Source organism: Papio anubis, chromosome 9 (assembly GCF_008728515.1).
Source record: "Papio anubis isolate 15944 chromosome 9, Panubis1.0, whole genome shotgun sequence".
Lineage (NCBI taxonomy): Eukaryota > Metazoa > Chordata > Mammalia > Primates > Cercopithecidae > Papio > Papio anubis.
Genome location: NC_044984.1, coordinates 3,675,035 through 3,700,809, shown reverse-complemented (window position 1 = coordinate 3,700,809; position 25,775 = coordinate 3,675,035). Strand labels below are relative to the sequence as shown.

General features: G+C 46.5%; 1 protein-coding gene across 6 annotated transcripts in view; it reads left to right on the top strand.

The window, feature by feature from the left end:
• The window catches only part of CRACR2A (calcium release activated channel regulator 2A), a 154,946-nt gene that overhangs the window by 100,040 nt on the left and 29,131 nt on the right, over positions 1 to 25,775 (top strand). For 5 of the 6 annotated variants that reach the window (XR_004175970.1, XR_002515490.2, XM_031650207.1 and 2 more), the window contains exons 8-13: positions 8,202 to 8,292; positions 11,486 to 11,581; positions 13,479 to 13,666; positions 19,162 to 19,233; positions 23,135 to 23,180; positions 25,645 to 25,751. Coding sequence is in view for 4 of the 6 variants with exons in the window: in XM_031650207.1 (XP_031506067.1) it covers positions 8,202 to 8,292; positions 11,486 to 11,581; positions 13,479 to 13,666; positions 19,162 to 19,233; positions 23,135 to 23,180; positions 25,645 to 25,751 (600 nt within the window). In the remaining 2 variants the exon portion in view is untranslated. The remainder of the gene's footprint in view (positions 1 to 8,201; positions 8,293 to 11,485; positions 11,582 to 13,478; positions 13,667 to 19,161; positions 19,234 to 23,134; positions 23,181 to 25,644; positions 25,752 to 25,775) is intronic. The other variant, XM_021921900.2, reaches the window with a different exon arrangement.

Sequence of the window (25,775 nt, the reverse complement as noted above, 5' to 3'; positions counted from 1 at the left end):
AGAGACCATCCATCTTGAAAATCCAATTGGCAATTTCACAGTCTTTGCAGAATTTTCCACAAACTCTTACATTTTCCTTTCATTCAGCTCTACTCTAGTCATGCATGTATGTGTGTGCACGTGCATGCGCCCACGTGTGTGTGTGAGAGATGGAGACAGAGAGAGACAGAGATAAGCAGATAATTACGGAGACCGAGATAGACTGATCTCAGGGGAACAAAACTCTAAACAGGATTTTTCTAGTGGGAGCTTCTTAGCTGTCAGAGGACTGCAGCTGCCCGAAGAAGGTGGCAGAGGGCACTGGGGAGTCCAAAACCCTGCTTACCATTCCCATTCCAAGTACAAAACTGACTGAGGCTAAATTTGCTTCCATGTTCTTCTCTTGCAAAGAGCAGACTTCTTGAGACTTCTCTAGTCGAGGGTCTTCATTCTGTCATCAGCATGTTGGGCAGGGAGTGGGAGGGAATGTGGGTAACATGGGGGAATAGGAGTCAAGCCCCTCCCATAATCTTGCCTCTCTTTGACCATAGCAGTGTGGACTATTGGCCCCATACCTTGCTCCAGTTCGTGCTCACTCCCCAGTTGACAGATTCCAGGTGTAATTTGGAACACTGACAATTCTAAATGCAAGTATATGGAGTTATCTATTTTACAACCTAGGCTGCTGGGCCAGACATTGTAGTGATGTGAATGGAACCACGGGACCTGAGTCAAGGCCTGGATTCTGCCTGCTACTCTGACCCTTGGAAATCTGGTTACTTCACTGTTTTGATCCTCATTTTCTTCACTTGAAAAACAAAGATGTAGGGAGTACATGAGCTTTATAAGCTTTCATTCTGTGATGGGGAGGAGGGATTCTCCTCTTTGCATCTGCCTTTGCCGAAACTTTGCAAACCAGGAGATGTAATTGACCAAACCACAGCCTCAAAGACACACATACAATCAGAATGACAACTCTCCAAGGCCAATGGCCATTACTGAAACTCTGTCTTGAGTTCAAGCTCCTGAAATGTACCTAAATTGTAGAGAAATGCCATTTCCTCTCTCCAAGGCCAAGCCTACACTTTCATTTACCACCGGCAGAAACTACATTTTTCTTGGAATGATTTCAGCACACGCCTGCCTACAACCTAGGCAGGGGAATGGATGACTTTCTAAGACCCTCTGAAATCCCAACAGATTTTATTTAAAAGGGAGGACAAAGGAGAGGAGAAGCACGAAGAAAATCTTTTGACCAAGCAGTATTCCACAGCAGGAAGGCCTTGGCCTATGTGCCGTTAGCTGGAGCTCCAGTGATGTTGAGTATTAATGCTTCGCTCTGGCGTAGCACCTTAACTCTCAGTGTGCACAGCACTTTGTGAAGGTTAATTAATTTTCACAGTTCCTGTGGGAGGCTGGCAGGATAAGTTAATGCTAACTACATCTCACCTTCTAGTTCCCTGCAAATTATCTGTAAAGGCCTCTCAGAAGCTACACTTTGTATTTACATTAGAATCATGAATTCTTCACCTCTACATCCTTCTCACACATCCCATCCTCCTCCCATCCTTAACTCCCCAGTAACCCAGCACCAGACGTACACGTGAGCGTGCACACACACACACACACACACACACACATCCTTTAGAGAGGGACATTTGCCAGAACCAGACATCTCGGATGAAGATGTTTAATCCCCTGAGCTGGACCTGGGTTTTCATCTGGGTTTTCAGTAGGACTCATTCATTCCGATCCATCACTGCCCGTATGGCATCCGCAGTATCTCACTGTTACTCTCTCCCCCGTGCTGTTGAAAATCTCCCTATTCTGAACTCACCTCTTCTTAGCTTTTCCCCTGAGAACTCCACCATCCTCCCCACCACCAGAGCGGGAAGCTTCCTTCACTTCCCCCTAGCAGGGCTCTGAGGTCACAGGATGACCGTCAGACAGAACCTAGGAGGGTTCTTTTGGGTCTGCCTCATGGTGCATGGCTTCTTCTGTCTGTTCCTTTCCTCCCTGCCACTATAGCATTGGGCTCGATATTCTTAGATGCTAAATTATACAGAAAGTATAACTTCAATGTAAAGTATTTTGCCCAGGGTCATACTGTAAGAAGGGCTTAATCAACACTTTTCAGTGGAATGTATGGACGTCTCTTTCCACATTTAGTCTTCTCTATTGAGCCTCCTCAGGTTTTATCCACCCCTGTGTCTTCTATCCCCAACTCCTTCACCATTCCTGCCCACATTTCTTCACACCACATACACCAAGCTGGCACTTGATCCTCCACCCCCCAGTTTCTACTTGACCCTTGGCTGACATCTATAGAGCAGTGACTCTCAGATGGGGTCCTTGGCCTCTGGAGAATCAGAAAACTTATTTAATTAGAATTTATTAAATACATCTTATGGTGTTAGACACGTCCACACGCATTATCTTTTTTAATCTTCACAACTTCTATCTAAAGTAGGTATTACCAACTGATTTTTCAGATATAGAACCCTTCAGGCTTACTGAGGTAACATGACTTATCCAAGGCCAGAAAGTTTGTAAATGTCAGAACTGAGACTTGAACCCAGACCTTTTAATTCTGGATCTAATAAACTTTGAGGCAACCATACGCATGTCAGCAAAGGGTCTATGACCTAGACTGCCCTGAAACCTGCCGGAAGAACTACCCAGCTATCACGGGGAAACAAAAGGACGGGGAGGATAAATATTAGTGCTCATGACTGTTGCTAACTCTGGCTCCTCCACATATGTGTCCTTCTGTTCCACTGAGAACTCATGTCTCTTGCCCTCACTCCTCTTTCATCTACCTCTTCTTCGTCTCTCCCACATTATGTAACTCAAAATGATTAGGGTCAGATAGTAGAAAATGGAATAATTAAATAGATACCACTTGAGTTCTGGGAGCCAGGTCAAGAAGTGTGTGTTTGTTTGTTTTGAGACAGAGTCTCACTCTGTCACCCCGGTTGGAGTGCAGTGGTGGGATCTTGGTGTACTGCAACCTCCACCTTCTGGGCTCAAGTGATTCTCCTGCTTCAGCCTCCTGAGTAACTGGGGCTACAGGCATGTACCACCACACCTGGCTACTTTTTGTATTTTTAGCAGAGAGGGGGTTTCTCCATGTTGGTCAGGCTGGTCTTGAACTCCTGACCTCAGGTGATCTGCCTGCCTTGGCCTCCCAAAGTGCTGAGATTACAAGCGTGAGCCCCTGTGCCCAGCCAGAAGGAGTGTTTTGAGAATGGCTAAGAGAAGACAGGTTGAATGGCTATGCCTACATGTCACTAATGAACATCTCAGAGGTCTCTGCTACAGATTGTGGTCCTCATTTTGTCTAACATTTTTCCAATGGCATGAGTAAAGGAAGATAAAAAGGGAATATTTTGAAGTAATGAAAAAAGTTCCATCCATAAAGAAGATACAACATACATTAAGCTTTATGCACCAAATAACACAACAGCAAGATACATATGGCAGAAGCTTTTAGAAAAAATAAAGAAAACTTAATAAAAAAAAAAAAGACTTTAGACTTTAACAAATTTGCTTCAGATTTGACACATTAGTCAGGCAAAAGTACGTGGAAGATAGTATGTGAAACCATCAATGAACACACTTTAGAGATGAATATAGAATTGTGTGCCTTACAAATAGAATATATGTCCCTCTCATAGAAGTTGTGCAAAAATTGGTCATGTTTGTGGCTACAGAGGAAAGATAACCAATAGATTCCAAAACCATTTCTTTGTATAATATAATAAAACTAGAAACCAATAGCTTGTACCTTTTTTAATAAACTGCCTTTTAAATAACTCTCAGATACATTAAATGACAAAAACCAACATTATAGATTATTTAGCCTGCATCCTGATTGAAGACTTAAAATGTCAACAAAACTTGGAAAGTCACTGAATACACCACATGACCAACTGAGACCTGTTAGCATAGTGACGGGCTGGAAAGATGGACTAGAACTAGCAAACACGAAATCTAACAGAATTACATTTGAGATGTTGCCCTGTGTTCAAAACACCAATGGCAGAAGCACAAAGTAGAGGAGATACGATTCAGTAGTACCATCTTTAAAACAAAAATGATCACACAGACCTAAGATTTAGAGATTGTAGTTGGCAAATGGGTTCAGCACACATCCACTGTAATGTGGCTGCCAAGAAAAGTTAATGGGGTTTTAGGCTGTATGAATAGTTATGCAGCATCTGGAACAAGAGAGGAAATAGCTCTAATCTGCACACATCAGACTCATACACTGGACATTCAGTTTGGCACTCCCATAGCTTGAGAAAGATCATTGCAGCCCATTTGAAGAAGCATGAAGGGAATTGTAAAGGGATTTGTAAAAAATCCACGTGAGACACAGTTGCAGGAAGTGGAGAGGTTTGACCTGAACCCTTGAAGTCTTGATGCCGTTCTGAAATACATGAAAGGCTTTTATGCAGAAGAGTAAGGTCGTGGAAAGACAGATTTCTGTGAGCCAGAATATCCCAAAGATGAAATAACTACTTAGAGAAACAGCAAGTTCCCTGTCACTGGGTGTATTCTAACCTAGTCTGGGTAAGTACTTGACATGGTATTGTCACAAGATTTTTAACACCGGAGAAACAGGTAGTTAGATCAGATAGACCTTCCAACTCTGAAGTTCTTTAACTCACATGGTATCTAGTGTTCCCTCAAAATGGTCCATGAGCTTCTGAGTTTGGTACCCAAAATTGTAAATTGAGTTTTTACAGGTTTTTGGCATTAACATTTTGAGTTCAGGCCCTGCGGGTGACATAAATGCCTGCGTGTTTATAATGTAATTGAGACAACACGAACCCAAATGAAACAGTTGTTCAGGACTATTTAAGATTAATTGTTAAATGATCAAATGAAGACATCTGCTGTCATCAGAGTTCAGAGAAGGGGTCATGAGGGTTGGAATAGATGGCAAAATCTTCACAGAGAAGACTTCAAAGTCTGTTTATATGCATTAGGCAATATAAGTGATTTTAGAAATTGTGGCAACAAGGATGTATATGATGAGCAAACATGATGAGTTGTCTCTTTCCCCTGATGGCAGAATGTGGCGAGCCTTGCTTAATGTGACTCACCATATGTGCACATCTTTTTAGTGTCTCTTGCTGCCACTGCCCGCACAGCCACTGCAGGGCTCCTGCAGACACGGGCTCCTGGCTGCTGGCTCCTGCTCACACACAGTCTGGGTCTCTAATGGATTGGTTTGACAGGCACTTTTATTGACTGAGCTATTTCTTCTTCATCTTCCCAATTGCATCAGCCTTTCCAAACCCAGCAGGTCTTTCATCCTTGAAACCAAGGCTCTTCCCCTTGGGGAGCACTGCCCTTTGCCCTCCACAGCCCGTGATTGTAATGACAACAATAAATCATCCCTTACATTGACTGAGGGCTCTGTGGTTCTGACACTTTCCACATCCACTCTCGTGTGTTCTTTATGACAATGTAGGGAGGAACACAGGGCAGGTACCATCCCAGGATGTGAGGAGGTCAGAGCACTTACCCAAGGTCACACTGAGGAAAGGAGCTGGTTCTGGGATCCGAATACAAGTCGTCTCATCCCTGCACTGGTTTAGTGACATGACTGGTATGCACAGCACCTTAATCTTCCCCATTCCTGGGATTAGTGTGTTCTAACCCAGTCTTGTCATAGTCGTTCAAGCCTGGAGAGTCTCACAGCAGGCCAGCTTTCCAAAAGCTTGGTTGCATATATGAGTCTGGTTGGGCCCAGGATCTCGGATGCCCACCTGGAATCCCAGCGCTTCTTTGCAGCAGGCCTAGCCTTTGTGAGTGAGGGCTAGGAGGAGGTACTCTTCAAACACTGTATCTATCTTCCTGCCAGTTATTTTTTAGTGGCTTGTAAAATAACTTAATTCACATACCAGCAAGCTGGTATGCAAGCATGAAAAACTTAAGAGTGTGTTAATTTAATCAAATAAGACATAGATCAAAGTTAATATAGCACACTTAATTATATTATAGAATTAATGCCCTGCATGGTTATTAGAAATAAATGGTAAGCCATTTATATGAATAACTTTATATGAATTGCTTTAGCAGAGCCAAATCAATGTTTAAGTTTCTCTCATCTTACTTTATTAGTTTTACAGTATTTATATAGCTGGAATCTCTGTCTAGAGTTTTCCTTGATCTCATTTACCATCTAGCATCTGAGTTTCTTCAAACACAGGAAGATAATTCCAGGGACCAAGAGAAATCATCTTGCTTTCTGAAAGTTCCTTCAAACTGTATCTGCTTCTGTCACTGAAGTATCAGGGTCAACAGCATGAGCCTTTTTCCTTACTTTTCCTCCAAGATTTTGTTTTAATTCTTATGAGTTAACTCAGAGCAAAAGTAACCATCCCAAACATCAGTCATTTAACAAGAAGAGATTTCTTACTCTTAGCCAAAAAGAGTAAGGGATGCAGGACGTATCCATAAAGACAGGGTCCCGGCTTGTGAAGGTCTGGGAGGACTGTCATCTCTTGCTGAGCCCACCCTGGGCCATTATTGTACAGTCGCTCAAAATCAAGTTTCTGGTCTTGGGGGTGCTGCCAAGCAAGGCAACTCCAAGGCTGTGCTCTGTGGTGAATGTCCCTGACCATGGAGTCTCACATACTGTTCCTTTGTCTGGGTCAGATCTGTGGTTTCTGTAAAGCTGGAAGGATGCCAATCAAAATGACTCCTGTTCATTGTTCACCTGTGCACATGGTGAAAATGCTCTCCCAACAGGTGGCAGATGAGAAAGGGGCAGAAATTGGGCTGTGGCAAAGCCTTGGAGAGCAGAGAAGGTCTGGTCCTGGATTGGAGGCCCAAGTGGACATGGGAGGTAGGGGTTAAAATGATGGAGGGCTCAGGGGAATACATATATTCCCATCCTTTATATTCAGTTCAGAAATCTTCCTAGTACTTCTTAAAATTGAGAACTTCAATTATTGAAGTCTCTTAAATAAAGGGCGCAGCGGGCTTGCCATCATTTAAGTTTAGAATGGCAGGGGCCACGTGTGTGTGTGTGTGTGTGTGTCTCTGTTGCATGTTCAGAACAGGTCTTGAGAGCCACATGAGCCTGTTCACAGAGCCTGGAGTTTCCTGAACAGGATAGGGAGAGGATCGGGAGTAGGGGCCACAAAGAGGGTCTTTCACTGCATGGTCAGCAAAAAAGGCATGAAAATGCAACTACCTGGGAAAGTCAGTAATTCAGTGTGATAACTCCCAGTTTCAGTTCCAATCCTAATACCAGATCTTTCCTGTTTGAATTTGGAGGGGCATTAGAAGTTGGATGTATCATGGGGAGAGGGAGAAACAGAAAAGGGTCGTCTCTGGGGATGACCTACAAACCTTGTTCCCATAGCTGCGTTTGTCTTCATCTCCCTATAGGAGCAGAGTGCCTAGGTACTCACTTTCTGGGTAAGGAGAGGAAAGAGTGGGGAGAGGATGCTGAGAAGAAGAGTGGGGATGAGGACATCTCATTGTCATCGCCATCCTCCAACCAGCCTCACCTGTCTCACACTGTCTGCTTGTGCCCTGGAGCCTGAGATGGCACGGGCACTAGACATCGTGCCTTTTGCTTTGTGGTGGGGGGTGTGGTAGCTCTTGTTGTCATCATCATGGAATCTCTTGAGAATCTCCTGAGAAACATGGATCACACAAACTCAAGCATACAGGGAGAGTCCTCTGAGAGTGCAGTGATAGAGGGTCCTGATGTGGACAGGCAGAGAGAAAGCATGCAGACAGGGACAAGATAAACCAGGAAACAACAGGAAAGAAACCCACACAATGTAACTTCATATGGTCTATGAGCGTAGGGATCAGCAGGAACAGGGATGATATGTCTGGCAGAGGCCTGTGGGCTTGTGTTGAAATAAAGTACAATAAAGGGAGATGGTCCAGGGAAACTTCACCGAGGAGCACAGGGATCATCTGGGAGTGATGGCTGGGGGATGGGAGGAGAAGAGGCCATGTGAAACCTACCAGTTGTAGGGGCAGGTGCCACAAGGCCTCTGTGGTCTGCATCCCTTGTTGGGTTAGCTGATCCTGAGGGACTGATCTTGTAGCCTTGACCGACCTGACAGATGCTGTCACCCCCACACCCACAGCTCCAGAGTGGGGGACTGGTGTCTGAGCTCCAGGAGCTGTCGCTGTGGGATAGGGGAACCTCAATGCAGACTCTCCTTTTGCCACCTCTTTAGGAAAATTGCTGCTTATGATGAAGAAATCCAGCATCTCTATGAGGAAATGGAACAGCAAATCAAAAGTGAGAAGGAGCAGTTTCTCCTGAAGGTAAGTGTGCACTCCCCAGGCTTGGCTCTGAGGCCAGCTTGACATATCTGCTCTGTCTCCCCCAAGTTTAAGATTGTGGTGCCTCTGTCCATGCACTGTTGATTCCCTCTTTCTCTGCTGTATTTTTTGGTCAAGACATTTATCACCTTCACATAGGACATGTAATATCCTTGTTTATTTTCATTGAGTGTCTATCTTCTCCTGCTAACATATAAGTTGCAAAAGAGCAGAGATTTTTATCTTTTATTAACTAAGGTATCCTCAGCACATAGACAATGCCTGGAACATACCAGGAGCTCAACAAATATTTGTTAAATGAATGAATGAATGAATGAATAAGTGAATGAATGAAAGAATGGAGGTTCATGCTTTCCCTGTTAAATTTGATCTGACATTGACTGTTCCTAGAATTGTATGGCAGGCCCGCCCAAATGCACCAGCCCAGTTCACCCTGTGTCCAGCAGCTCTCCTAAGTGGACAAGCATTAGAGCCTGTGCTACCCATCCTTTACCCTTAGGCACATGGAAAATTTCATAGCCAAGAAAAAACAAATCAATCCCGCCTTCCACAGATACCATTGAGGAAATGGATAACTCCCTTCCCTCTTCCTGGTCTGACCCTTATCAGCCCCTTCCCAAGCCCTGCCATTTGTCTCAAGAAGTCAGGATTGGCAAAATCCTCTTCTTTGCCAAGGTAAGCAGGATCCTTCTGGAAACATGTTCATAAAACTAAATTTAAAAAAAAAAAAAGGCCACTGCACTCCAGCCTGGGTGAGAGAGCGAGACTCCATCTCAAAAAAAAGCTTCAGCGAACTCTCTAGTACCCATTTTGGGGCTATCTACTTGGTGGGTTCTCAGCAGAAAAGACTTTGAGCTTAGATGGCAGCTTCCCTTGCCGCTCAGCACTAAGCCTGGGTGTTATCACAACCCCTTCTCTTGAACCAATTTTAAGTTTTATGCTGCCTCAGATTATCAACACCACTGCTCCGTTTATTATCCCAGATGTCATTCAAACTGAGAGGGAATCGGAATGCTTTTCAAGAAAATCTGGTCATGTCCTCCAATTAGCGCCCTCTGGAGGCTTGTCAGCATTTCCAGGCCTCCTCCCTCTTGTAGAGCCGGAAAGCATTCTGGCTGCTCCTGCCCCTCAACCTGGTTGATGGCAGACAGAACTCACACATTTCTCACCAGCAGACCCCAAAATCGTTTCTGAGAACAGCAGCTCCCCACCCCACCTCCCTACCATAGGACAGTCACCCTCTTTATCCCAAATGACACCCTGCACAGAGAGGCTGAGCTCCATGGGGCATCTTGTCCCCTCTGCCCGGGCCATGACTACAGGTCAGAGGTCCTAGCTAAAGGAAAAGACGTGATTTCAGAAGCAAATGCTGGGCCAGGGCATGGGGGATGGGCAAGGGCAGAGGTCACAGGAAAAAAATTCAAGGACAAGTTTGCGTCACTGCAGGTGATCCAGCCTCCCTGTCCCCTTCTGCTCCCTCCTTCTCCCCTCTTGACACCAAATGCCTTTAAAGCTCAGTGCTTAGATTTATGCCTTTTGCATGAACATGGAAACTGCTCAGATGTTTTTGCAGCACTATTAAGCCATTAGATACAAAGGCTTTTGCCTGGCGATAGATCAAGGATAGTGGTGCTACAGTTTCTGACATCACGGAAAAGGTTGAACCCTCAGACCAGAATTTGGGTCCTGGCTTGACACGTATCAGTTTGTCTGACCATGAAGGAAGTACCTAATCACTTGCACCTTCCAACCCCAGGATGTGATGCCAGACCACCTCAACGCTCTGTCCTGGTGCATTGTGAGGATGCTCTGTAGGCCCATTGGGGGTGCAGCCACATCATCACGGGGATCCTGGAGCCTCTCGCTGCTCCCAGCATTTTTCACGGGGAGCAGCAGCCAAGCTGAAGGAGGCAGATTCTCTGGAAGCAAATGTTGGGAGCAGGTGCTGTCTGGTCAGATCGTACCTCTGCCATTCATGTGGTTAACATGAGGATAATCACAGGCTGTCCCTGTGGTTCTTCTGCCCATTTACCTGCCTAAAAATGGGCAGAAGAACCTGGTCACATCAACAGAGGATGCACAAGGAAGCACCCTGAGCCTTTGAGTGGAGGTGTCCAAAGGCCTCTGGCCCGAGGGGGCCGTGCTCCACCACCGTGCTGCGGCCGCTGTCATGCCAGGACACCCGTCTAGTGCAACATCCCACGCTGTCCTCCTTGGGAGAGAGTCCTTCCGTATCTCAGGAACCCCAGGGGGCTCCGGTAGTGAGTTATATGGCAGTTACAATGGTTTCTTCTCTTCCTGCACATTTTGTACCTCCATTCCGCCTTCAGGCAAGTGGAGTGCTGCAGATGGCATGGGTATTTTTGTTTCTATTCTGTGAACAAACAGTGATCCAGAAGAATGAAGCAAGTTAGTTGGGTGAAGCCGGGGCCAGAACCCAAGTTGTGTCCTGCTCAGCTCAGGGCCCTTACACCACAGATCTGGCTCTGCTGAGAGCATCAGGCACCCGACGGCCCACACACTTTCCTCCTCATCCCACAGCCAGGCCCCTTCTCACCTGCTTCAACACCTCTCTGTGGGGAAAGCCCAGCCTAGGGAAGGAGCAGATATTAAAACATCCTGAGGAGCAGGGCCCGGGAGACTTCAATCACAGTGGGAAAATATGAACACTTAGACCCTCAAGAGGAACAGGTAATGGCCCTGTGTTTCCAGAGTGAGGCCAGTTTAAGGGATCCGATGCCAGTGTCCAACCTCGAACAGAGTATCCAGGTCGGAAGGCGTCCGAGGGGTCATCTGCCTCCCCCAGTTTGCACATGAGGAGACCAAGGCCTGATATTTGAACTCAGGCCCCAACTCTCCCCGTTCAGTATTCCACCGTTGGCTGACACTGCTCCTTTTTTTGGTAGAGAGGAGGGTGGCGGTGCACAGTCACTGGACATGGCCATGCTTGCTGGGAGTTTGCATCCTGCCTCACTAAGTGCTTGCACTATCTCTGTCTCATTTGGTCCTCCCTGATGGGGCAGGCAGGTTACCAGAGCCCTGCAGTGCTATGGGAAAAGCCCCGTGGTCTAATAGGATGGGTTTTGATGTTGAGTAGGTTCAAGGTGGGAAAAGAAATCTATAACCCAGGGGTGCTACATTTGGGTCCTGTGTATCCCTCTTTCTGGCTTGGCAGGACACAGAGAGGTTTCAAGCCCGCAGTCAAGAGCTGGAACAGAAACTGTTATGTAAGGAGCAGGAGCTGGAGCAGCTCACCCAGAAGCAGAAAAGGGTATGTTGCTGTCATGGCCTCAGAGTACCTGGCTCTTCTCTCCATCCTTTCCTCTGCCTCTTGCCCACCTTCCCTGCCATTCACTTAAGGACTTTTGATTTTTTTTAACCTGAGAAGAACGATTTAGTTGTACAAAAGATAGCATTTAAAATCACAGGTGATCCCAAGATAACACCTTTACTTCTCCAATACCAGGTGTTTAACTTGGAAAAGTTGCCAAGCATTCCCCCATGAGGTATCTGCAGACATGTTCCTATAATTATACCCAGGAGCCACAAGAATGCCAAAACTGGAATTTGTTTCCTGCCTGCTGTATAAGAAAAGAGGGGAATGCCGAGGTACAAGAGACATTGTCTACCACGATATTTGGCGGGAGGCTACAGATAAGTTTCTTCCGTCCAGAATGGTCATGGATGCCTCTGCTGGAACAGGCGCTTCTGAAGTCAGCCTGTGCCTTCCCTGGTCGTGTGGTGCCTGGACAGGGTCATTGGCATCCTTTGTGGCTACTCCCATCCCTGCAGGAAGAATGCAGACACCAGGCACTCCTCTCTGATGTACCTGAGCCTCCAGGAGGCAGGCTGGGTGGTGCGCTCTGCAGGGCAGCGTCTCTATGGCCGGGAGTGCCTGGCTGATGAGCCCAGAAAGACTGACTGCCTAGGCAAGCCTCCTACTTAGCAGCCTCCACTCCTTAGCAAGGGCTTCTGAGGGAGACGGGCTGGCGTGCCACTGGCCTCCTGTTTTGTTGTGCCTGGTGCCGGAAGGAATCCAGCTCTGGACAGACCAGGACACGTTGCTTCCATTTCAATAGAGAGGATTATTTTTAGCAGCACATTAACATCTACTTGAAGACAGCCCTGCTAAGACAAGAGACTGTTCCACTGCTGCTGCTACCCAAGCTATGAATTTAGGTCTCTTTCCTTCTGCAGCAAGACGATTTCTACTCCGGGAACTGCCAGCTGCCTCCCCGTTTCTCCATCCACAGTTGTACCTTGCTTCTCCTACTCCTTCTCTTCTTCTTTATTATGCATTAAGTTCCTAGCAATTAGATTTATCCCTCAAATGAATGATTGCCACTCGATGTAATTACTGCATGCTTGCCTGATTACACAGGAGCCTCTTGAGAATCACACCAAATTCCTTGTTGTTACTTCTTCCTCCCCTTACTGGCCACATTCATTAAACTAAATTTATTATGATATATGTACCTTGGTTTGATTCTTCCTCTGGTGAGAGGATTAGAAGCTCTGCACAGCATAATCAACAGCCAAGAAAAGCTGAAGCTATAAAAATGCAAGGTTTTTAGTTACTTTAGAGACATAGAAAAGGTCTATGTTCTGTTTGAACTGTTTTAGTTATTTCCTAAGAATTTTCAGGGCTTCTGGCTACCCTTAAAAGCTTCTCTAGATTAATGGAATTGGAGTTGAGAGGAGAAAAGGGAATATATAGATTTACCATCAGCATGCGAAATTGGGAAGGATGGTTTTATGAAGCAGGCCATTTAGCTGTTCCCCTTCTCCATCAAGGACCAAGGAAAAGAAATTGGCTTAAAGGACAACAAGACGGATTTAGGTTAGATCTCAAGGCCATTCACACGGACGGACTGTGGAAGTTCCTTTGTTAGTGGTCTTTCTGAGTGGAGCAGTTCCTCCTGGACTATTTAGTGATCCTGTGTGGAGACAGGGGAGAGACAAGATGTGCTCTGAAAGCTCCTTCCTGCCTAGAGGGGTGTGTATGTGTGAACTGAGGCGAGGACAATGCCGATTTAGGCTTGAGGCTGGTGAGGGGCGGCAGTGACGGTTCCTGCCTGCCAAGCGGGGAAAGCAAGGTGAGGCCAGGGCAGGCCCTCGTGAAGATGGTGGTCACTCCTCATTCCCCTCTGCTCCCCCTTCCTTTGCAGCTGGAAGGTCAGTGCACAGCCCTGCATCATGACAAGCATGAGACCAAGGCTGAGAATACCAAGCTGAAACTCACCAACCAGGAGCTGGCCCGGGAGCTGGAGCGGACCTCCTGGGAGCTCCAGGATGCTCAGCAGCAGCTGGAAAGCCTTCAGCAAGAGGCCTGCAAACTCCACCAGGAGAAGGAGATGTGAGTCCAGCCTTTGTCCGCTCCTCTGCTGTCCTCCAGCACCACCCCCCCACTATGGGCGTGTCCCCTCGCCGCTCAGAGGCCCTGTCTCCTGGCCTGTGAAGTGTGGATTTGGGCTTGTGGCTCCCTGAGACTCTTCTAACACTCTTCTAGGATTCTGACCCCGTGAAGCAGACCAGTTCTGTGTCCAGCATTGCCTGGGATTGACAAGAAATGTACAGCCCTGTTCTCAGAAAATGCATTCTGTGATTAGAAAGACACGTTTTTCCACAAACAAATATGAGGGAGTCTGTGGGCAAATGCTGAGTGAGCAGACAGACCCTAAATAACTGTCGTCGTGTAGAGACCTGGGAGGCCAAGGGGGACCAGAGGGAGGCAGGAAGGCTTCCGGGATCAGCATATGATCTGACGGGGCATGTGTCACTGTCCTGGACTTGCCTGTCCATCTCTGCCCATTTTTTTCACCATGTTCCTCAGATTCAACTGTGTGGTCCCAGTAGGGAGAAACCCACATCTCTCAGGGCCCGACCTGCCAATGGTGTCCAACCATGGGGGTTAGTTTACTAGGCAGAGGCACACCTGAGGCAGAATCAAGCCTGGGTCTGCACCTTAAGCTGGAGGAGTCCCTGAAGAATCAGCCATTTATCTTGTCTTGGTAGTCTTAGGTTTTAGAACAAATGTACTCTGAGGCTCAGGGCAGAGGACTCTCCTTTGTTTATTTGTATATTCATTTATCCATAGAGTCAATGACTTCTTCATTTGGCAAACATTTATTCTGTGCTAGGTACTGTGCTGGGCATTCAATATATCTCACTTATGTGGATCATTTGACATCCTCTATTTGATCTTTAAATCATCCTGGGCCAGGCGTGGTGGCTCACACCTGTAATCCCAGCACTTTGGGAGGCCGAGGTGGGCAGATCACGAGGTCAGGAGTTTGAGACCAGCCTGACCGACATGATGAAACCCTATCTCTATTAAAAATACAAAAATTAGCCAGGCATGGTGGTACATGCCTGTAGTCTCAGCTACTCGGGAGGCTGAGGCAGGAGAACGGCTTGAACCTGGGAGGCAGAGGTTACAGTGAGCTGAGATCGCGCCACTGCACTCCAGCCTGGGCGACAGAGCGAGACTCTGTCTCAAAAAAAAAAAAAAAAAAAAAAAAAAATCCTGGTGTGGCAGGTTCTGCTATTATCGAGAAGGAAACTAAGGTTCAGAGGTTTAAGTAACTATCCCAAGATGCCAAGAGTTAGACACATCTTGCCGATTTTCCCTAGAGAATAACAAGCCTGCAGAAAATATCCTTACAAGAGTCGGACTGGCTATCATTTACTCACACATTCGTTCATGCACTCTTCATTCATTCATTTATTCTGAAAAAAGTAATTGTGTGCCTGATCCTGAAAGGTACCAGGTAGTACCGAAAGTCCGATTTTAGGGAAAAGGGCAGTGCTACGTGCCAGAACTTGTTTTATAGATGTTAACTCCCCTTGTTCAGAAGTGAAGGTGCTCACTCTGGGTGGCTGCTGGCAGGATTTTGGTCCACAGGCCTATGTAAAACTGCTGTGCTGGTGTGACCTCTGTGTGGAATCCTGTACCGTTTGGTGCTAATTGCCTGGGGTAAAAGGAAGGAGACGTGTTTGGGCTGGAAATTTCACCCTAGTAAGATGTCTCCAGTTAAAACAAAACAAAAACAAAGAGCTCCCAAGTAGCTGACTTAAATTAAGCCCCTCCATCCCAATTCTTGGATGACCAGTTGTGGAAGGACAACATATTTCACTGTGAACAAGCAAAATCAGTTCCTCCTCACTGAGAACAGGTCAACAAGGTACAGGCATTTAGCTTTACAAACAGAATTAAGGATGCAGGCTCTTAAAATTCAATCAAGCTCTAAAAGCAACAAACATCTGAAGGCACAAGCATTAGAACAGCAAATGGAAATAAACACCCAGTGCTGGAGCGTCACATCACAGCGTGAGGATTCAAAGCTTTCTGAAGTCTTATCTTAATTAACCAAGCCAGAGACACAATCTCTGGAGGCTGAGAATTGAAAAAGAGGGAGGGAGGGAGGATTGGGAGGAAGAGAGAAATATGACTCCAGAACCTTCACAACTTGTATTCAAGAAGCTTGAAGTTTCTTGTGTAGCCGGGGAGCATCCTGGGGCCTGGAGAGCATGTCCCGTCCAGGGAGGCCGGGAGAGCAGTGCAGCGAGAGGCTTGGCTTGTTCTCCATAGAGCAGGGTTGCAGACCGGCAGATGGAGAGGACTTGGATGCTCTGGTTCACCTGGAGGAGTCCCTGAAGAATCAGCCATTTATCTTGTCTTGGTAGTCTTAGGTTTTAGAACACATGTACTCTGAGGCTCAGGGCAGAGGACTCTCATTTGTTTATTTGTATATTCATTTATCCATAGAGTCAATGACTTCTTCATTTGGAAAATATTTATTCTGTGCTAGGTACCATGCTGGGCATTCAATATATCTCACTTATGTCGATCATTTGACATCCTCTCATTTGATCTTTAAATCATCCTGGGCCAGGCGCACTGACTCACACTCATTTTATACATGAAGACACTGAGGCTCAGAGAGGTGTAGTGATGGGCCGAAAGCCATGCAGCTAGTTAGTGCTGGATAACAGGGACGGAGCCCGGTTCTCCTGATAGTCCCGGGCTCTCCCACAGGGTCTTGCTGCCTCGTGCTACTGCAGAGCAGCTGGGAGAGGAAAGGGTGGAGCTGGGAGGTAAACAGGCTTAGTCACTGATCAGCAAGAATTCTGAACAGGCAAAATTAATTTTCCTGATCTCTGAAGATGCTCAAGGTAGCGGAAGTAGATTTTAAAATGAGATAAAGAACTATCAAGCAGAGAGGTAATATAAAGATGAAGGTCAGCTGAGAAGCAGCAACTCTCTGTTTATTTTTTAATTAACTTTTATTTTGAGTAAGTAGTTATGACAAGGAACGCAATTCAAAAGGCACAAAAGGTTATATGCTCAAAAAGAAGTCTGTGTCCCCGACACAGCCCTGATCTGCAGTCATCAGAGCCACTGGTCATGGTTTCCTGTGGATCCTTTCAGAGTATGCTGTATGTATATGCAGGCACAGACACATATATGTGCGTGCACACACGTGCACACGCATACACACACACACGCTTTTCCTTTATAAGACAGTAGCATACTAAGCATACTGTTCTGCATTTACATTTTTCACTTGACAATATGTCTTGTGAAGTGCTCCATAGCTCCTCTCTCCCCTAAAACAAAGCCAACAGCAGTTCCCGTAAGGGTAACCATAAACGCCTCACCGATTACCACTCCAAACAACTGCAGATTCTTTCCCTTTCAGTTTACATATTACCCATGTATACACTTTTAGAACCTCTAGGTTAGAAGGACTTTAGAGGTCATTCAGTCAAATATCTAAGTGTCTTTTTTTTCAGAAGTGCCTTTCTTTTGTTGACACAACAATATATTTCTGAATATTTGTGTGTATATATGGATGTACAAATATCCAAGCAGATATATGTTTACTAGACAAACAGAACAGTACATGTGTTCACATGTATTTCTAATACAAATGTGTGTATATATAGCCCTGATGGTCACTGGTGCTGTGTATGCAGAGCCAGAGAAAACTTAGAATTTGGGAACTGGCTATTTGGTAAAATACTCTGTGAGAATCCAGACCTTAAGTCCCTGGTGAATGATTTTCCTGAGCAGAGGAAAAGCTGTGAGCTCCTGGCCACCCCTGGAGAGAGGCAGGACACAGGGTGGGGTGGGGGAACCCTAAAGTACAGCACCAGGATCTTCAGCTCCCAGGGCCCGGAGTCGGGAGCGGGCAGCTCTGCTCACAGAGTGCTCATCAGAGCAGAGTCCCGGACAGGGGTTTAGAGACCCAGTTTGGATGATGGGAAATACATTGTTTTTCTTCAAGTTGAAATTAAATATAATCGGTAATAAAATGTCAAGAATTTGCATCTCTGCAGGAGCCAGAGAAGGTTTGTTGCTTAACTGGAATTGTCTGAGTTGAACTTAGAATTTCATTCAGCCTCTTATTGCTGTAAATTGACTTTACAATTATTCTATAAAATGGGGAAAAGAGACGCGTCATGCTGAAGGAATCAGGTTATTAGGAGCTTGGCAGGAGAGTCCTGTGGACAAGCATGTTGGTGCTGTTTCTGCCAGCTCAGTAATGAGATGGATGGGGTGGCAGAGGGGTCCTTGCCCAGCCCAGTGTATGCACAGCCTGGCAGCCCTGACAGCCCATGGGAAGTGACGCCTGTATCAACTTGCAAGATGCTCCCTACGTGAAAAGCTGTGCTGCAGTTTGGAAACGTGGAACTATAGACCCTTGTAGTAAGATCGGAGAGCAGTTAAAAATCGTCTAAAGCATGGTATAGAACAGAGAAGGAAAAATGAAGACAGAATTGTGAAGTTAAGCCAGTTTCCCAATATCACCCGATTTCTTATTTTTTTCCTTTCCTTTCTTCCCTGAGTGATGCTGAAGACCTCCCCAGTTACCCCATCCTTCCTTCCTCTTTTATTCTTCCTTCTTTTCCTCCTTCCTTCATCCTTTCCTTCCTCTCTTCCTCCTTCCCTCCCTTTCTTCCTTCTTTGCTCCCCCTCACCTCTTTTACTCTCTTTTCTTTCTTCCTCCACCTATTTGCTGATTACACCTCCAAGCCAGGCGCTGTGTCAAGGATATCAATGTAAACAAATCAGACACAGCCCTTACCCCCCCACCTGAGTTGTCCTCTAGTTGCCCTGATTCACAGCCTCCCTGCTTCTCTCTCCCCTTCCTCACAACTCCTGTTACAATTAACATGTTTGCACAGTGATATACATGGTTATAATAGATACATTCAATTCTGCATTACAGCTGGATCATAAGTCAGAGAAATGAAGGCCCAATAGTGAAAAGTCCAGATATCTGGGGACTTTGGGAGGAAGGTGGGAAAGAAAAGGTGGTTCTTCCAGAGCTCCTAAAAACATACCGCGCCAGCCTCTGGGTGGGGCGAGAATGGGAGGGAAGGTAATACAAATTCTGCTCTCACCCTTCAAGATCTGGCTGGAAAAGAATATTGATTCTAATTCCCTGAAGTCTGGATAGGATAGGGCAGTTTGGAGCCTGGACAGACTCTTTAGTGACCATCCAGCCTATTCTTAGGTAGCACGTGAAGTGGCTGTGGAATGAGCTGGGTCTGGGGGTAGGAGGGGACCCTGGTTCAGTCACGGATTGTCTGCGTGAACTGCAGAGACTTAGCAGACTTCTCTGATGGTCACAGTCTATAAATTGAGGATAAGTTCACCTCCCAAATTGGGCACATGCAATGCCCAAAACACTTGCAAACCACAGGAGCTCTCCAAGAGAAGGCCACGTTCCTCCAACGCCCTCCATCCCCGGCGCGGCATCGCCTGCCAGTCTCCAGCATGAGGGGTCTGGGCATCCGGCTTCCACCTGGGAGCTCACCACAGTGTGTTTGCCTCCTCCTCAGGGAAGTGTACCGTGTGACCGAGAGTCTACAGCGCGAGAAGGCCGGGCTCCTCAAGCAGCTGGATTTCCTAAGGTGCGTCGGTGGGCACTGGCCTGTGCTGAGAGCACCTCCCAGAAGCCTGGGGTCGGAAGGACCAGTCTAAGGGTCATCCTTGCCTACGTGCTAGAAAAATATGCCTGCGGAGAGCGCCCTCATTCCCTTGGTCCCCAACGCAGTGTTTGGACCACTGAGTAGCCACTGTGTTATGTGTGGTCCATTTACACGTGTGCCCATATCCAGTGTATTCCTCCTGGTGGGGTGGCTCCGCCCCACTCTTCTGAGTCCCTCACAGGACCATGCTTGGTACAGGATCACCTGGGAGTGGAGCTGGGTTTATTGAGCATTTAATCTATGCCAGAAATATTATCTCTTTCATCTTCAGCAAAACTGTTAGGTGAGTAGGGCGGTTAATTCACAGGAATTAACTGATGGGGAAGTTATATTCGAGGAATGAGGTGATTTACCACAGGCAACGCAGCTCCTCGCTGATAGGGCCAGAATGGAAATCTGTAACTTGGCTGTGTTCTGTTCGTGTTTGTTGAATGAGTAAATGAATCGCAAACAGAGCACCAAGAAAAAGCTTCCTCAGCCTTCAGAGACCCCCCAGCAATAAACTCAAAGTCGACGGGTCTGGAATGTGCACCACCCTCCCCTCCTCAGAAACACAAACCTGTGTGGGGAAAGATGGAAGTTTTGATGCTGCCCATGATGTTTGTAAGTCGCTGCCGGCTGGGCACCTCTGGGGGAATGGTGAGGAAACAGAAGGACTTTGGGTTCTGATTTTTGAAGTGCAAGTGGTTTTGAATCACTTCCCAGTTATGTTATGAAGGTTTTTGTTTTTGTGAAAGCAAGGGATGCTCACTCTGTCTGGCATCTATGATGCTACCAAATGGAAAAGTGCTTCAACCTGAATGCGTTGCAGATCGACTGTGCTCAATACATGATTCGGTCAGACCTCCAGAGCCAGGGAACACGCAGGGGGGTTCTTAGGTGACCAAGTTGTGATCCATTTGCGAGAAGGTCTTGATTCTCAGGAAGGCTTGAGTAAAAGGAAGAGAACAAAATGGATAAGGACAAGTTTGGGGTCTTCTTTTTCTATTGCATTGAGGAAAAAATGAAAGGGTAGATTCAAAGAGAATGCGCAGGGGAGAATGACAAGGCAGCTCTCTACAAATACTTACGGGTCTTTTTAATGGAGGCTAGCATTTGTGCAGAATCACAAAGGGACTGAGGCCTTCCTGTGCCATCGATCCAGGGTTACCAAGCTTAAGTCCCGCTGGCTAATGAAAGCTGAGAGCTGGAGGGAAGGCCTCATGGCACATCTCTCCCTCACAGTGAAACCACCAGGAATCAAGGGAGGCAGAATGCTGCAGTGGGCGTGGGGGATAGCGGGAATATCGGGGGAGGGCAGGGGTGGGATGGTGGTGGAATCAGGACGACAGCTGGGGTGTGACGGGGTGAGAAGGGCTGCCATCCGAAGGACAGTGGGTGCAAACACGAGCAATTTCAGGGCACTTGATTAGGAACAAGCACTTTGAAGCTGGATCTGATTCAAAACCCAGCACTTCCTCTCATTCGCTTGTGTGACCTTGGGCAGTTGACTTAACCAATCCGAGTCTTAATTTTCCCATGCCTAGCTTACAGGGTTCTTTTGAGAATAAGATGCTACTTGTGAGTAGGAATTACAGTAGAGCAGCGATGTGAACAAAAGCAGATATGTTTCTTTAAATACTGAGGCTTCTGTATGGGGATGGTCACATCCACATAAAGCAGGAAGCCACAAAGGAAGAAACAACGCAGCATGCTTTCCAAAAATGGTGGGACTTTCCAGGTCTCCCAAGGTCCTCACTCAGGTGCAAGGGTGCTAACTCACAGCTCTGTGCCGAGTGAGGGTCCCTCTGGCATGAGCAGCTCACTTTGCCATTCTCAGGACTTGTAAAATAACCTCCATGTCCCTCCTGACTTGTTCTGAAGGCCCTGGCTGTGTGCCTGCCTGCTCACCTCATGCAGGTAACTGAAAACCACCCTGGCACATTCCTAATGTTTTCGGTAAGACTGGCGGAATTGGAAGTCAGTCGCCCTGGTGGTGACTCCTCAGGCCCCACCTAAAATCTCTTTCTGTGGCATACAACACACTTAGCAGAGCGCCTGGCCCACAGTCAGTGCCCCCATAAATGGCAGCGTTGTGATGATTAGGGCCTAACCATGGCTGTGCCCTCCCTTTCCCTTCAGAAGTGTAGGTTTGTTCAGAGGCCGCTGGCCAGAAGAGTCATAGAATCACGAAACTGCTAAGCACTTTGAGGTCATCTGGCCTGCCCTCTCCACCTCTTGTGTTAATGGATGAAGTTCCCAGTTGTGAACCCCAAGTGCATTCCGCCGTCACACAGCAGACCCAGTCAACTCACTTACCCAACTGCTCCTACTTTAAGTCCTGGAGAAAAGACTCCTCCTTTTCCATCCTTACGCTTGCTCCTGTTTCACAGCTGGAACCATTCGATAAGAGCTTCCTCCCATGCCCATGTCTCTGCCTTCTTCTCTGTTACGGTGGATGTACTCCCCATGCTCATCACAGAAGCCACCCCCAACCCCTGTGCCCAACTCACACTCTAGAATTAGAGCCCGTCCCTTCCCGGCTCCTCAAGGACTATTCCAGCGTTAGTTCTTTCTCTCCTCCATTGTCAGTTTTATCTCTTTTGAAGATACCTACAAAGGTACTCTAATTTTCTTGTCTAACATCTCTTGTCCTCACTTCCCCACCCAGCTACTTGCCATTTCTTCAACCCCTTTACAACGAAATGTTCAGAAGAGTTGTTCACATTCACTGTCTCCACTCCTTTTCTTCACATTCTCAACCCACCAATCAGGCCTTTTCCCCCCTGCTGTTCCACAAAAACAGTTCTTACCCCAGTGGCCAGTGACCTCCATGTTACTAAAAATATTCCTCAAGTGTCAGGGCCCCACGCTTGCCCCGGCAGTCTATTCTTAGCACCACATCCAGGGGGATCCTTTAAAAAGTGGAGCCAGATCTTGACATTCCTTTGCCAGCTGCTTCACCCTCACCGCCCCCAGCCCCTTGGCTTCATATCTCATCTGCAACAAAAATAAAAAGTTCGTACAGTGGCCCACAGGGCTGTGAAGAGGCAGGTCCTGACCACCATCCACTTTTTCTCTGGCTTCATCTCCTAACTACTTACCCTTTGGGCTCTCTACTTCCTCCTCTCTGTTTCTTGCTCACACTAGGTGTATCGCAGCACCAGGCTTTGCCCTAGCCTCTCCTCTGCCTGGAATGCTTCTCCCACTCCTTCAAGGTTCTGCACAAATGCTGTCTTGTCAGTGAGGGCGTCACTGACCACCGTAGTTGAAATACTGCTCCACCCTCTGGCTTCTTTTACTCCACTTTCCCGCTTTATTTTCTCAATAACGGATATCCTTCCACTAAAATACACGTTCTGTGAGGCAGGAAGTTTTTGTTTTGGTCATTGGCGTGACCTTGACGGCTAGAAGAGTGCCTGACATGCAGTGGGTGCTCAGGAGACGTTTGAGTGAACGCGTGTGTGCGTGCATGAATGGATGAATGAATGGTGCACAGAGAGAAAGAAAGAGGGAGCCCAGTGGGAAGCTCCCAGGTGGAGCTGGAATGCTGGGGTCCCCTCTAGAGGCGGTGCCCCTAGTAATAGGAGAGGCCATGCATCATCCTGGTGGGCCATGGGTGTCTCAAGGGCATTCAGTCTATCCCCCACGTCGGTGTGTACCTATCTGTACACACGAACTATCCTCTGCCATCAATCACATCCCTGCGGAAGGAGATTCCACAGACTCCCTGGTCTTCCACACCACACCTTCCCCTGCACCCATCTGACTAGCTAATTGGCTGCCGTTGGATCTGTCAACTGCAAACTCCGTGTTTGAATAGATTCCCCTTTACCATCCACAGGGAAAGGAACAAGCACCTTCGGGATGAACGGGACATATGTTTTCAGGTAATTGGCCAGTTCTCCCTTACCTGTGGGGGACCAAGGGCTGTGGTCCACTGGACAGCCAGATCCATGTCGAGACTGGCCCAGCGATGTCCTGACACTTGGGATCTATTTGGCAGGATGATGGCATAAAAACATTTTGCAATTAATAAAAATTCAGGGTGGCCTGCTGGGTAACAGTGCGTTAACAGTAACGCGGTTTCCTCTTGGCACAACAAGACTAAAATATTTGGGAGGGTCGCATATTTCTTGGATGCAGAAATGATAGTTCTATCCATGAGATGGCGCAGTTGAAATGCCATTATCGCTTCTAAACCAAAATGCTCACAGCTTGCTTCTTCATTTAAATTTTTATCTCACTGAAAATTTTCCTTTTTATACTGTCATAGACCACATTAGAAATGTGTATTTCTCTGTTTTCATACTTGATTTTATGAACAATTTTTCTCTATCCTATAGGGACCCCTACTCTTCCATACCTGAGTACCATGTCTCTCTCTTTCTCTCTCTCTCTCTCTATATATATATGTAGTATATATATAGTGTGTGTATATAATGTGTATATGTGTATATATGTATGTTTTTATATATCTGTATATACTTTCCTAAATGATGTGAAATCCTATATTTATTTAAAGGCCTTCACTGTGGACCACATTGGCTAAAACCTAGGATTCCATGCTGTTACTCATCTTCCCCTTTAAACAGGAGCCACTGGGTGCTCTGAAGGGAAGAAAACTGAAGGCCAAATTGATTGATGTGACTTCCTAATTATCAGGATGACCATCCTACGAATTTCATGTGTGTCCCTGGGCAAGTCATTTACCACCTTGGACCATGACCCCCACTGTCACATGAGGAAAGTGAATTCCCATCCCCGCTCCATACAATAGGAATCTTTGAGAAAGATTCTTGGAAAGGGGATGTTGTTGTGTATTGGACCCTTAGCTGAACAGTGACCTAGATATGGTCAGCAGAAGGCGGCTGATTTGCCCTACATTAGATCTGACCTGCTTTATAATCGCACATCCCTGAGGGACCGCATCACGCCACAGTTTCTTTTCCATCACTTACTGGCAGCAAACATCTCTGCCACCCACCTATGTGTACTATTAGAGCAAGACTTAAGCCTACACATGTTTGTTTGATGATGATAATGGTTATCATTGTTTTAGAAGTAACACTGAACTTATTTTAAAACTTCCAACCAAATGTCACCCTAATCCCTTCACCTCCCTCCCCTTTACCTGCCAAACTGATTCTGCTTTGAAAGGGGCATGGAATTACAGAACTTCTGTGGGGAATCAAAGAAAGAGGGACAAACTGAATAAGAATTGAAGATGAATTTGGAATCAGCATAGCCATACCTTCCGGGCCTCTGGGAGCTTTGCAGCCCCTCCTCTCATTAAGGATCATTGGGAATCATGGGATGGCTAATTAACGAGAGATATTTCCTGCAGTCTAACTCCCCCGCCTCATCTCCTGGAAGACGTCTGTCAGGGAGCATAGGCTAAGGGGGTTGTAAACCCCTGCTCCACCCAGGTTCTGTGTTATAGATGTTAGTAATTTATCTACACCCAGCCTACTTCCACCAAAAAGCTGAACTGCCTTGTGCTATTCAGGAGTTACATGGACAGAACGCTGAGTTAATTGATCCTCCTGGCTAGTTACTTTCTCATTACATCTGAGACTTTAGAAATAAAAAGCGATTGCAGCCATACAGAAGAGTGTGAATTAAAGATTCACAGAGTTTTTATACCTGTAAATATTTTTTCTTTTTTCTGTCTGACCAGGCATGGTGGCTCACTCCTGTGATCCCAGTACTTTGGGAGAGTGAGACAGGAGGATCACTTAAGGCCAAGAATTCAAGACCAGCCTGGGCAACATGGCAAGGTTCCATCTCCACAGAAAATGAGAAAATCAGCCAGGCATGGTAGGGCGCCTATAGTCCTAGCTACCCAGGAGGCTGAGGCTAGAGGATTGCTTGAGTGCAGGAGTTTGAGGCTGCAGTGCGCTGTGATCATGCCATTGCACTCTGACCTGGGAGACAGAGCAAGACCCTGTTTCAAAAATATAGATATATTTTTTCAGAAGAGATAAATGTTTAATGCATATTTTCTATGTGCATTAGAAATATGTATAGAAAATATGCATTAAACACTTATCTCTTCTTCTTTTTCCTTTTACAAATGATCAGTGCTCCTGTGAATAACAGGATGGACCCCAGGCTATAAACTGTGTATTTGTTCATTTGATGAGGTAACTGGAAAGGAGATGGAAGGATTCTGGTAAGGGATGCTGGCGAAAGGGAAGAGTGGGTAAATGCTAACGGGGTGACCAGAATACTGCTTACTTCCTTCAGAGTTTTGTGTAGAGCCTAGTCTATGAGGTGGGAATCTTGAGCCCTTTTCTGTTCGAACATCAGGGCAAATAGGCATGGATCTAAGGGCATTTTGTGTTTCTACAGAAAAATAAGGCAGCCAAGGCAAACACAGCTGCTTCCAGGGCAAGCTGGAAAAAGAGATCTGGCTCCGTGATAGGCAAATATGTGGACGGCAGAGGGATTCTTAGGAGGTAAGTCATCTCCACTTGCTCATC